At 43.0% G+C, this 14,035-nt stretch overlaps 1 protein-coding gene across 3 annotated transcripts in view; it reads left to right on the plus strand.

The window, feature by feature from the left end:
• The window catches only part of Nostrin (nitric oxide synthase trafficking), a 58,721-nt gene extending 44,686 nt beyond the window's left edge, over nucleotides 1-14,035 (plus strand). For all 3 annotated transcript variants that reach the window (XM_021153117.2, XM_029474356.1, XM_021153124.2), the window contains 6 exons: nucleotides 2,827-2,935; nucleotides 4,442-4,530; nucleotides 7,307-7,432; nucleotides 8,371-8,485; nucleotides 9,948-10,037; nucleotides 13,419-14,035. In XM_021153117.2, the coding sequence (XP_021008776.1) occupies nucleotides 2,827-2,935; nucleotides 4,442-4,530; nucleotides 7,307-7,432; nucleotides 8,371-8,485; nucleotides 9,948-10,037; nucleotides 13,419-13,555 (666 nt within the window). In that variant the 3' untranslated portion in view covers nucleotides 13,556-14,035. The remainder of the gene's footprint in view (nucleotides 1-2,826; nucleotides 2,936-4,441; nucleotides 4,531-7,306; nucleotides 7,433-8,370; nucleotides 8,486-9,947; nucleotides 10,038-13,418) is intronic.

Consider the following 14,035-nt stretch of genomic DNA (forward strand, 5'->3'; position numbering starts at 1 on the left):
ATGAAACTCAAGAAGAATGAAGACCAAAGTGTGGACACTGTGCCCCTTCTTAGAATTGGGAACAAAACACCCAGGGAAGGAGTTACAGAGACAAAGTTCATACTCAGCTTCTTTGAGCAAACTCTTTGGCCTCTAGGAGCTTGTCATTTTAATGATAATGTTCTAGGAGCTAGCTGATCAAAAACAAAACAAAAAAGAACAATCACAAAAAAAACAAAACTATCCCCCTGCCCCCACCCATCAAACTATTGGACTCAAGTGACCTTCATACCCCAGCCTCGCAAGCAGCTTGGAACACCAGGCCCCTGTAGGAACCTACATTTTTCTTCCCTGCTTTGGTGGCTGGAGGAGTGAATATGCACAGGGCCCGGCACATGGTAGTGGAACACACTACACTTTGCTCCAAGCTCTGTACCTAGATGCTGATGATTGACAAGCTGTATGAATGGCTTCCAGAAGCTCTTTCCTGTGCTGTCTGCTGGAACTCACTCAGACTTCCACCCTCTCTCCCAGCTCTTCCCCAGTTCTGATCTGCACAGCCAGCCTATCCACACTCTCCTACTGCAGTAATCAGACAACTGACTGACCTGGAGCCCTACTCAGAGTATAGGAGGGGGGTGGGAGGGAGGAGATGGGGATGTGCTCTGAATCCCGACAAGATTAACCTCTCCCCACCAGCCACACAAGCAGCCAGTTGTTGTCTTTTATTTATTTTATTTATTCAATGTGTGATTAATTTATCAGCTCCCCTTATAGATGTTTGTGAGCCACCATGTAGTTGCTGGGAATTGAACTCAGGATCTCTGGAAGAACAGTCAGTGTTCTTAACCATTGAGCCATCTCACCAGCCCACCAGTTGTTTTTTGTTTTTGTTTTTGTTTTTTTTAATTGTCATTATTTTCCTATCCTGGCACCCAGAGATTGCATCTGCTGTTTTCTTGCAAAGGGTAATGAAAATGATGCCCCTACCCTCAACTTATCAAAAAAATAAGGGCATTCTGGGAAAATCAACCAGGGTTCTATTGCAATGTACGAAGTTAGGATGGTTCATCTTTAATTGACATGCTTGTGGGAATTTATGGTTTTTTAAGAAACTTCAGTGTACTAGAATTCAATTGTATAGCTAAATCTGTCTCAAATGACTGACTAGCATTGTCGAGATATCCTTAAGGCTAAGTATTTCAGAGCCTCGATTCTCAGTCATGGGCAGTCCAGGGAAACATGGTGTATGCCTTAGAAAAAAAACCCTTTAATTAATCTATTATATTTGTGTGGGGGTGACACTCTCACTTTGCACCCTGGGAGACGTCCTCTTCACGGTGGCTTACCTACAGCCAGCTGTTTCCCAGTGCCCATGGTTCTAGCTTTTCCACTCCCTGAACAGCTCCTCCATCCCCCTATGAGCCCAGCCACTTTCTGACCCACCAGCTTGATTTTCTTCTTTTCATCTAACCCTGAAAGGGATCCATATGAGAACTCATGTACCACCAGGTATTGTGGCTTGTGCTTATAATACCAACACTTGAGAGGCTGAGGCAGGAGGATTGCTGTAAGTTCAAACCCAACAGACCAAACTAAATAGTGAGATCCTGTCAAACACACGCACACACGCGCGCGCGTGCGCGCGCACATGCACACACACGCGCACATACACACACACACAAACTTGGCAGCTTCAGTCCTAACTTCCAGACTAATCCACACAGGCTGCATGTTCTTCCAGCAGGTTTTTTGCTCAAGCAGATTGTACTTATTGCTCCTGACAGACTCTCCATAGTGCTCCTCTCTCCTTTCTTTGCACTGTTTGTCCTCCCTTTGCTGGACCAGGAAGCCTGGGTAAAGTCTATAGTCTTGATGCCTGTGCCATTACTGCACACGTGCAGCCTTGAATTGCTGGTCCTCCTAATGTGCTTCAGGTAGAACATGCTCTGGGGCTGAGTCTAGCTGTACTAGTAGTCCCAATGCCAAGCCAACAAGGCATTCAATGCACATTTGTTCCACTCCCAAGGCAATCCTAAATTGAGGCTTACACAAGGTCCTACAGTGGATGAGTGAAAGCCTCGGGCTTGAATCAATATCAATTATGTCTTGAAACATGAAGTGTCCTGCAAATAGTTTATTTATCAAGAACCTGAAATCACTATAGAAAATCTTTCCCTCCAAGAGTAATTTGTTTTACTAAATAAAACGCTCACCTGTGCACTGACAAATTGTGAATGAGATGTGTCCTTATCAGTCATGCCTACAACAGGGAGAACAATGTGTGTAAACCAGTCTTCCTTCGTTTTTTCAATCCTGCCCACTCTGGTAAAGTTAAAACCACCAAAGATAATGACTGGGAGTCTCAGAACAGCTAGGAGCAGTGACTTTCATTTCTCCCTTATGTCTTAGTCAGGCCTTCTAGTCCTGCACAAACATCATGACCAAGAAGAAAGTTGGGGAGGAAAGGGTTTATTCAGCTTACAATTCCACATTGCTGTTCATCACCAAAAGAAGTCAAAATGGAAACTTACACTGGGCAGGAACTTGGAGGCAGGAGCTGATGCAGAGGTCATGGAGGAGTGCTGATTACTGGCTTGCTTCCCCTGGCTTGCTTAGCTTGCTTTCATATAGAATCCTGAACTACCAACCCAAGGATGGCAACACCCACAATGAACCCTCCCCCACTGATCACTAATTGAGAAAATGCCTTACAGCTGGGTATCATGGATGTATTTCCTCAAGGGAGGTTCCTTTCTCTGTGATAACTCCAGCTTGTGTCAAGTTGACCCACAAAACCAACCACCACACCTTAAGTTATTAAGTGTCTTTTTTTTCCTTCTAAAGGAAGAAGATCCAAAGAACCCAATGGACAAAGAGAGACGGAAGTCTTTAATAAAACCCAAATTGGGGAGACTGCAAAGAGACATTGAAAAGGCCTCAAGAGACAAAGAAGGTGGGTGGTTTCCATACCACAGAATCTCGGCTGAGCACACAGTGTGAGCAGATCAGGCTGGCCTCACACGTGTGCCTATCCTCCTGTCTCTCTTCTAGCATGTCCGGCTTGTGATAATGTCCTTCAGTACTGGATAAGGGGAAGTATTAAGTCACACTCAGAAGCTTTACTCAGAGTTAGGGTTTGTCTGCTTGTGTGGAGTAAGGCAAGGACTCTCCAGAGAACTGCATATTAAACATAAGTTATATTCAATAAAAGGGACATAAATTAAAGTCATAGGTGGGCTGCTGGGCTGGCTCCGTGAGTAAGAGCACTTGCCCTGAAAACCAGATAACGTGAGGTGGATCCCTGGAACCCATGGAAAGGTGAAGTGGGGGTAGGGCATGGGGGGACATTTCACCAAGGCATCCTGTGACCTCCACATATGCTCTGTGGTACATATGTTCCCATGTCTTCCACACACACACACCATTAATAAAAAACAAAATAAAATAAACCTTAAGGAGTCATGTGTGGGCCATGAGCTGGAATGCAGGCTGGGCTACATGGTGACCTGAAGGCCGACCTGGGCTACAGTGAGCTCTTATTTAAAAAAAAAAAAAAAAATCAGGGCTAGAAAGATGGCTCAGTGGGTAAGAGCACCTGACTGCTCTTCCAAAGGTCCAGAGTTCAAATCCCAGCAACCACATGGTGGCTCACAACCATCCGTAACAAGATCTGACTCCCTCTTCTGGAGTGTCTGAAGACAACTACAGTGTACTTACATATAATAAATAAATAAATCTTTAAAAAAAATCAAAATCAAGAAAATGAAAAAGTGTAGCAGGACACTTTCGTCCATTTCTGAGAACTATATAAGTAGTTCACTGCTGTGCTTCAGAAATGTACAAGTGTATTGTGTCTCCAAGTGGCTGGCATGATGAGAGGCAATCTGTGTGATCTTAACATGGTTCGGGGCTTTCATTTCTTTCTACTAAGTTTTGAAAAGACATGACAGTTGCTCACATTCAATCGCACACTGGGGATTCACATAAGTTAGCACGTGAAGTAATTCCAAAGCAGGTCAGACCACAAAACAACCACACATCTGTGATCCAGGGTCCAGCTTCTGAGCTTGGAGCCCAGGATTGCAGATCCCCAGGACTGAGGAAACTCTGATGGGAGAGGTAAAAAGAACAAGGAAGAAGCTAGCACAATCCTGTCAACGTACGGAACATCAAATCAGGCCAAAGGAAACTCAAAATCTTATCTGGAAAAATCTGGCCAGATCCTTTAAGCACCAACATTTTTCAAATTTCATTAGCTGACGGTGGCCATAAAAGAACTGTATGTTTTCTAATCTTATCCATTGAGTAAGACTCTGTGATTCCTACATAGAGAAAACTCCCGGCCATTAAGGAAGTCCTATCACTTCTAGCCTTCAGGCTCTTCTTGAAGGTGACTGTCCCCTGCTCTGACCCACTAGGACTGGGTGAAAGGTGACCTAGAACATGCTTTCTTTTTCAGGCCTGGAGCGGAAGCTTAAAGCACTTGCCAGCAGCTCCTCCTTTTCTGATGCCAAGAGCCAGAAAGACACGGAGACCCTAATGGATGAGGTAAAAATTTGCAGAGTGCAGTTTTGTGACTGAACAGTTATTTTTAGGGTATTTGTTTTTCAGCCCTCTTACCTTGTTTGCCACCTTCCTCCTGACTCAGAACAATCGAGTGGGAGGGATGTGGAAAACTCATGCCATCTAGAAATGTTTACTTTGTTCTAAATAGTATGCTCCACAATAGATGCATTCTTTAGAGTAAGCACAGGCACTTTGACTCCAGCAAGTGATTGAAATCCACAGGGGTAGCCATTCACAGAAGCTCATCTTATGATTTAGCTTTGCTGGTCACAGAAACCTGAGATGTTAGTGTTCTTATCTGCAAAATGGAAATATTGATACTTAACCATAGAGCTTTCTGATAATATACATCATTGGCCAGAAAATGCTATGGCAGCACTTGGAGAAGAAGCTCAAAAAGTGACCAACGTCTCATTCGGCTTGACTATTTGCCTTTTATGGTGGTGGGAAAATATACCCACAGAGCCATTTTGTTTTTCACTTTCAGTATAACGTCCAGTAAATTTCAAGGGAACATCCTCAATCTATTATGAAACGGATGCACTGGATGATTTTCCCTGATGTAAGCTAATGTGAGATTCTGAGCATGTCTTAGGTCTGCCAGCCTAAGTGGGGATGTTCGGCTGGTTAGTGTGTTATAGCAATTCTCAGCTAACATCGGTCAGATTGGGAGGCAACTTCATCATGAGCGGAGGCGCAGCTAAAGTTCCTAATATGACTCTACTTTCCATCTTCCTTCAACCGACATCAGAGTCCTCTGAAAACAAGAAAGAGGCAGGACTATAAACAGGAAGAAGCCATGGGGGTGTGGCTAGGGAGGGCATGGGATATAGCAAAAAAAGGGAATGGGGGTGTGGCAAAGGAGGCCATGTGTGCCATGGAGTGAGGCAAAGGCCACTGGGGAAGAAAAGAGCTATTTTAGAGGTGATATTTTGGAAGACTCTGGATAGGAGTGGGAACATGCTGGAAGAGGGCTTATGCTGGGGGTTGAATGCTGAGAAGTCGGCTCATCTTAGTTATTATGAGAAGAATCCAGGAAGAGTGGGCATTTTAATACTATTTTTGAAGAATGCAGGAATCCGAGAGAATTTTCTTTACCTAACCTGACTCTCCTGAAAAAGTAGTTATCTCATTATTTTCCCCCAACTTGAAAGCTCAATCATGCCTTGGTCAAAGCCAGCAGATGCAGTCAGCTATAATTTATTCTATATATTTTTTTAGAATAGATTTCCTTTCATGGGAAGGTTACTACAGAAATGACCCTAACATGTTCTGTGAAAAGAAAGGTCTAAATCTGTTTACTTGGGAACAGAGATCTGAAATCCTACTGCAATGACGTGTGGGTATAATTTACAGGAAGTCACAAAACACACTGTGGGACATTTTCTGTGATGCCACAGAATGTTCAATGAACTAATTCAATGCAAATGGTATTTACTAAAATAAAGCCACCAAAAGCATGGCACCAGTTTCTTTCGTTGTCTGTGCATGGAGCTTACTTGTCATCGTCAGAATTAACAATGTATTGTCATCCTTTGCTCAAAAAACTAACCTGACTCAATTGAAGAAAAGGGAAACGTTAATCCATGAACTCATGATATCTACGAACAAACACAAAGCTTTCATGTGGTAGATGCTAAATGCCATGGTAACTCCCTTAGACACGCTGCACCTCCGGGGAGAGGGACACTGGTGGTATTGATGGATTTTGTAGTGCCCAGGGAAGAGTTCTTGGAGGGGAAGCTTGGCTTCATTTACACTCTTTCCTGTTGTACTGTCTCCTGGACCCTGAAGCGCCATATTTGATTCAAGAATGTTGGCAAAGACACATTCAGAGTAGATGCTATCTATCTGCCCAGACTAGGAAGAAAGCTGCTCTAGAGAGAGCTAGGTGCAGTCTCTGATGCTTTCAAATGCACCAGAGCTGGGCCCTAACACCAGAGGGATGGGGAGTTTGGTTTTCATTTTAGGTGAACCTGTTCCAAGGTGTAGTGAGCTGTGCTGTTGATTAGGGGCCGTTGATGCAGAATGTAACTTTATAGTTGAGACACGAGGATTACAAACACTATGGCAAAGACAGAGAAAAGAGAGATAGAAAGGGGGGAAGGACTAAATTACAACTTTCCTATGTTTATTTTGTAATTTGACTGTTCCTGACTGAACATAGACAAAAAAAAAAAAAAAGAAAAAAAAGAAATAATTATCAAGTTTTAGCTCAAGGTCAAAGCCAGAAGTGGAAGAGGCTAGGAACTTAGCATCACTCCTTGTTTTTATTCTCGAATGCCCTGGGATATTACATGAATATCACTTCCAGTTGTGAGGAGCAATGCTACTAAATTCTTTTGGGTAATATAAGATGTGCCTCTTTAAATAAAAGCAAACGCAATTCCCATGCATCTTGGTGGACACTGCTTATGTACTCGATTGGGAGAATGTTCTGCCGTCAATCCTTATTTTCTTTCTTATTCCTCGAACGGGGTGCACTGTCCGAAGTTGTTCGTCGTCATCACAAACTTATCAAACTAGTTTTCTTCGCCATAATTACAAGAGCAAAGACTAAGTAAGACACATCCTGGCTTTCCCTCTACACTGTGTTGAGGATCTTATTCATTCAGTGTTTCTCCTGCGTATCTGTGTGGGAGCTGAGTATATGTTTCTAGAACTCCTTCCCTTTAAAGATATGCTGAGGTTCCTTTATACACCCAGCTGTGCCTCGTTCTCTCGCATGTCCTCACATGGCCCTATGATGTGTCCACAGAACAGTTTGAAACTAGACCTTTTGCAAGCGAACTCCTACAAACTGTCGTCGGTGTTGGCAGACCTGGAGCAAAGGCCAAAGCCCTGCCATCCCTGTAGCACCTGCATTTTCAAGTGGAAAGAAAAGGTAACGTGACGGTGAGATCAGTTGGGATGTGTTGGAACGCACTTGAGAAGCAGAAGGGTTTAAAAGAACATCAAGGCAGAAATCCGTGTCATATTTAAGCCCCAGGTTCTTACTACAGCCATTAAGATAAATTTTACTTTTATTCCTTTTGAGCAACAACTTGAAACACAACAGAACACATCCTTTGGAAGGAGACTAAAACACTCAGCTGAAAACAACCCTTATGATTACTCCTCTCTCTTCATATCTTAACTTCAGCTTTACAGTGTGCCTCTGGTAGAAATTTCTACTAACTTGAAATTTGGGTATCCCTGCAGACCTAAACTGTAAGATTCTTTTGCATCAGGTTCATCTTAGCACAGTGGAAATGCACCCCTCAGTGCACAGTCTAACACAGTATGCGATGTGGATAGTAGGAGTACATTTTAAGGCCCACCTCAAACACAGATGTCTGTGCAGTGCTACACCCTGGAAATTGTCTACAGACAGTTATTGCTTGTAGCTAATTTCATTACTGGTCAGAAGGGGGGGGGGGGACGACTGTAAGCAAACATCCACTGATGAAGGGACAACATTCTTTCCAAAGAGAGCCATAAGCTCTAAAATGGTCTCTATCATTTTATAGGGGGTCCATTAAACTTGGACTTCCAAAAGCACTGCTACAAATGTCTCTATTAGGTCCAGGCATATGGGTCCAAATAGGAAACATGGACTAAGAAATACAATAATCATCTTATTCTGAAAATATTTTGCCTTTGGAACAAGAAAACTTAAACACAGAAGGTCTTAGAAGTGTTTTGATTATGTGTGCACCATCCCTATTAAAACACACACACACAAATCCCAAGGAAATGGCATATAGAAAACAATGTCTCATGAATATTTATAACACAATTGTTTAAAATTACTTTCTTTTTTATAAAAACCTACTTGAACAGGAGCACTCTCATACTTATGTGAAAATATCCCGGCCTCTTTTGACGAAGAGACTAGAGAAAGCTGAGAGCAAAGCCCCTGCAGGCGGGCAGAACAATCCAAGCTCTTCACCTTCAGGTAACCCAGTGCCCAAACGAATTATGGGCTGCGTCCTATGGGTAAATCACATCTCTATATTTAAATATAATTTCCATGCTACATTTACCTACATTTTTCAAGAAGAATTTTACCTTTTGGTTGAGAGTAATGAATTTGTATTTTTGTTTCCAAATGTAGAAAACAAAAAAGGAATCACAAAGTCTGGGAAAACCATTTTATAACATGAGAAGTTAGGAATGCACAGGTACACACACATATATGCATACATACATACATATGCAATACATACATACATATGCAATACATACATACATACATACATACATACATACATACATACATACATTGCTGAGCCCAAATAACTCTACTTAAATCGTCCTACTACCGCCCCAATATTCTGGGTTTTCAAATGAAAGACACACACACTCGCAGCCTTATATCTTAATATGAGTTAAACGGCTCAACGTCTAGGCCACTTCCAAACCTCCACTCTAATAGTCCTGAATTGTTACTTACTAAAAGCTATATTCCATCAGGACTGACCTGGCTCCAGACCTGCAGCCCTCTCAGGCTGAATTCCCCAGCACCTGCAAGACAGCTATGTTCTCTGTGCAGCACCTCTTAGGCCTCTATTCCTTTCCAGGAATGGCAGCTATCTCCCTCCTCCTCTTGCTCCTCCTCCATCCTCAGTCCCTTGCCTGGGCATCCTAAAGTCCCACCTCTGCCTCCCTGTCCAGCCACTGGCCACTGGCAACCTTATTTACCAATCAAAACCAACTGGGGTCAGGTCCCTCAGTGTCTTACCTGTGGATGTGAGGTTTTCATGCAATTTTGGGGACTAAATTAACATAATATATGTAGCATTAGACCAAATCCAGTGTACATACATACACACAGGCCATTGTCCCTCAACTATATACTTTTATCTCATATCTCCTGTTTTTTGTTTTTAATTAGAAATGAGCCAGTAAGAGTTATAGTAAAACCCAAGGCACTGAGGTCCACGTAATCTATTCAAAAGACTGGTGAATTTTTTGACAAACAGTTCCCTAAGCAACAAGGGATGCTGATAAGTCTACACTCCAAATATTCCCTAGCTCTATCGGAATGGCAAGTCTGGTGCGTTTTAAAAAGAAAAATTCAGCTTCTAGATGCATTATGTAATGATACAGATTATGTTCCCGGGGAAAGCAAATAGTTTCGCATCACCATAGTTGTAATCAGTACTAGGGGAAGTGTTTCTCCAGCATTTGACTTTCCGTGTTACAATCTGGGTTTTGGCTATATAATATGCATAATTTATATACATGTTGGGTATATTAACAGATATGTATTGAACCAATAAATAGATATTAGGTAAAATTATAAAATTCTTGAGAAAATTTAAACTATGCACCATACTGTTTAACAAGGAATCCTGATTGCATTCATTTGGCCTACAAAGTCAACATGGTAACTATAATTTATTCAAAAATGCCAGGCTCTACTGTGTCCCAAGCCAGCAAGCATCTTTGCAAAGCCTTATATACGTTCCAAGCCAGGCAAGATGATGAGTTGAATTTGGAAAAAGGTAAGACGTGTTCTCCAATATTTTCATTTCTTTTTCCCGTCGAGATCCCTCCTGTGAATCAACTCCTGTCTTCTTGGGACAGTATTGCTGGCTGAGGTTGACAGTCATTCTCAAGAGTACAGAGATAGGAAGAATGAAACTAAGGCTCACCTAATGACAGCTAATGGTCATTTCATGTTTCTCTGTGACAGGCACTTTTGCAGGCATATCATCCAATTGTTATTCCCAGATCCCTGCGATGAACATGATTTCTTCCTGTTTTATAGCTGAGAAGAATGACACACAGATAAGTTAAGCATCTACGTGCAGGGGCAGGCAGAACAGGGTTTGAACTTAGAACCCAGTAATCCCCTCAACCACAGTGCTACACTGGGGCAGAATGCCACGAAGGGGAATTCGCTGGAGATGTAGCTCTATTTCTTTTTGTTTTTCAGATGGTAGAGTTGCAGAAAAAGTAAAGTGATGTCTTCCTTAGCATGACAGAAAGTTCTAGAATCTGAGTCCATTGATGCCCAGATTAATGTTTGCCCTGATATCTCAGAAAGAACTGAGGGTCACTCTAAAGGATCAGATCCCCCTGCGTCAGACATATTTCCCAGGGAAGTGTTTTCTGGTGGGTTATATAAACTAATATTCTTAGATAAGTACAAGTATCCAGCTTCCACTAGTTGCAAGTCCAAGCTAAGGCACAGAGACCTATAAATGTGCCCATGAAAAAGAATTGTGCCATGAGAGAAAGCTTATTACCCATGACCAGGGTTTGGCATCCAGAACATTGTTTTTGACTTCTCAAGACAGGTTTTCCCTGTGTAGCCCTGGCTGTGATGGAACTCCTTGTAGACCAGGCTGGTCTTTAACTCAGACATCCACCTGCCTCTGCCTCCAAAGTACTGGGATTAAAGGTGAACGCTACCACTCCTGGCCTCCTTCCTTGTTTCTGTGTGCCGGACAGTGTGTGGTGAGCATATCATTCAATCATTATCTGCAGAGCACTCTAAGGTAGATATTGTTTATTCCTGTTTTATAGCTGAGAATGAGGCACCAAGAATCCAGCATGGTTGCCCTTGTTTAGAGGGGACTAATTACTGCAGGCTAGTTTGCTTTCTCCAGGCTATTACTTTTCCTTTTCTGTGAGTGAAAAAATAAGAACTCAGGCGCCCTGAGTTTAAGTTTCAGAGTTTACATAAAACAATTATCTTGCTCGTATCAGTTGTCTGCTGGTTGTAAAGCCCACTCATGCTTTATATTCTAAGTAGTTCTTTTCAATGAAACACAGCATCCGAGGCTAGGAGAAGACGACAATAGACTTTCAAATCATTTATCTGAATTTGTCTAAATTTCATTAAACAACATACTGTCCAGAGTAAGACAGAGAGAGAGAGAGAGAGAGAACAAAATCAGAATGAGCTCACATGAAAACAAACAGGAAACCATGGCTGAGGCCAGAGAAGGACAGCGACCATTACCCTGTGCCCTCAAAACAAAGCTGAGCAGAAAAGAGTGAACAAAATCTGAACGTGACACTAGTGATGAAGACACACAGATGTGGGATCCTGAAGTGGATGTTTCTACTTTGATGTATGGTAGGCAGCTTGTTAGTCAGCTTTTGACTACTGTGAGAATAAGCACTGGAGAAAAACAGCTTATGAGAAGAAATGGTTATTATGGCTCCTGGCTTCCAAGGTTCCAGTTTGTTTAACTGTCTTTCAAGTCTGTGGAGAGACAGAACACTTTAGGGCTGAAGGTTGTAACAATGGAGAAAAGCTGTCCAATCCTTGGTAGCCAGCAAGCCTGGAGTAGGAGGGGGAGGGGTAGGGGTAGGAGGGGGAGGGGTTAGGGACAAATGATGCCCTGCAAGAGCAAGCCTTCCAATGACTTCCTGCAAAACTTTGATTAGGCCATTCGATCGTAACTCATTAATGAAGTCAGCACCTTTGTTATCCAATCATCTCTTAACAGCACCAGCCTCTACCATCTAAGCCTTCCACACACAGTCCTTTAAGGGGACACTGTTAAAAACAGTAACATGGCCAGAGAAAAAGAATTCTTTCAAGCCTGAGGCTTAGCTAAAGTAAGCTTGCTGGGCCACCCATCAAGCTTACAGTTACTAAGACCATAGTAATATTTCTCTATCAATACTGGGTCCTCACAAGGACTCCGCTCTGATACGCTGTTGTTGTCCTGTGTCATGGAGATCCAGCAGCTTTGGGTCTGCAGGACCAGTCCCTGCAGTTCATAAATAGGGTAGATGCTGGGGTAGACCAACTCAAAGCCCTGGGTCTGGGTCTGGTAGCCTGAGCTGCTCAGATCACCAGTTCTCTTAAACCCACACTACCAGGGTGAGCTCTCCAGCACTGCCCTGGCGAGGCTAGCTCACTCAGGCGTGCAGCCAGCCAAGGGCAGAGTCAGCTCTCCTGCTCTTATGCCCTCCTCACGGCCTGCTTACCCACAGCAAACCTGCCCAGGTGACATGCAGGGCCCACTCTCCTGAGTGTCCCAGCCAGTGAGGGGTGGGTCATCTCTCCCACACCATACCACCACACAGCAGACAAGCTATGGGGCCAGCTCTCCCATGCTCACAACTTGGGCCTGGCTCACTCTGTCCCTGCCACCAGGGTCAGCTCTACTGTGCTACTCAGGTGAGGGGCAGGACCTGCTCTCCCAAGTGTTGCAGCTGGTGAGGGGCAGCTCACCCTCTCCCACTTTCATGGATCTGGGGCCAGCTCTCCCAGGGGCTAAAGAGCCTGGTCATTTTTTTTTTTTTTTCTAAAAGGCACTTAAAGGCAATCAAAACTAGGTAAGAACTGTATAAGGAATTCAGCTCTAATTATTTCCTTAAAATTATCTCCAAATTGATATTTTATTAAAGTTATCTAAATTAATGAATGGAGGCTAGATTTCTTTCTTTTTTCTTTTTCTTTTTTTGGAGGCTAGATTTCTATGAAGTGCCAAAAGTTCAGACTGAATGCAGATGTGGCACAGGGAGTTACCAACTTTTTAAGTAAAACTATTAGTAAAGACATGCTTCTAATGAACTATTCTAAATTATCATGATCACCTATATATATAACCCTTAAGATAAGGACAGTAAGAAAGAGTTTCCTGATAACCCATCTGCGGTAGAGTGAGCCAGCTGTGCCAGGCTTCGATGAGTCTGTTTTGATGCAAACTCTTAGCACAGCGGCAGTCGCTCATTCTTTCACTCCTGTTAGCATTCTCTGTATTGTGGCTGTTTGCTTCACCTGAATCAAGTGCAGAACATAATGTTACCAAGTAGTTCCCCAGCTACAGACTGTTCCTAAAATACTCTTACCAACTCTTCCTTGGCATGTGTTCAAGCTACACAGAACCATCTGTCTAACTCAGTGTGCACCCTCACAGGAGACATCGTGACCATCCATGAGAAGAAAGAAGAAGGATGGTGGTTCGGCTCTTTAAAAGGCAAGAGAGGCCATTTTCCTGCTGCCTATGTGGAGGAGCTACCTCCAAAGGCTGGAAACACAGCTACACAGGCATAAAACAAGAATGGATGGACACACAGAATGGCCTTGCACATTCTGTAAACAATGTGATGCAGAAAAAGGAAGATTTTTCTTATGCAGTGGATGGTAGAGTCCTGCCTGCATTTCACAGTGCTCTGTACATGGGGTTATTAACTTCAAAGAGTTAAATAAAAGACAGTTGGATCGAATGAGACAAAGTTTATGGGTTCCTAGACTTTCTAAAATCTAAAACCCTAGAGATTGTCTACCGGTGACAAAGAGGAGACGGATTGCCCGAAGACCTATCATCATCTGTAAGCACACAAGAAGTAAAATGCAGGTGCCCTTTTATCTCTAGCTTTGGGTGGCAACTGGAAACAGCAGGCCTCTAAGCACAGCCAAAGCCTGAAAAAATAAGAAAGGACACAGACCAAACTCAGAGTCCACAGTGGCAGGCAAACAAGATTCAGTGTAACAGACACAAGTTGTAAAGCACAATAAAGGATGAGAAGCCAA

This window comes from Mus caroli, chromosome 2 (genome assembly GCF_900094665.2).
Source record: "Mus caroli chromosome 2, CAROLI_EIJ_v1.1, whole genome shotgun sequence".
In the NCBI taxonomy this organism is placed as follows: Eukaryota; Metazoa; Chordata; class Mammalia; order Rodentia; family Muridae; genus Mus; species Mus caroli.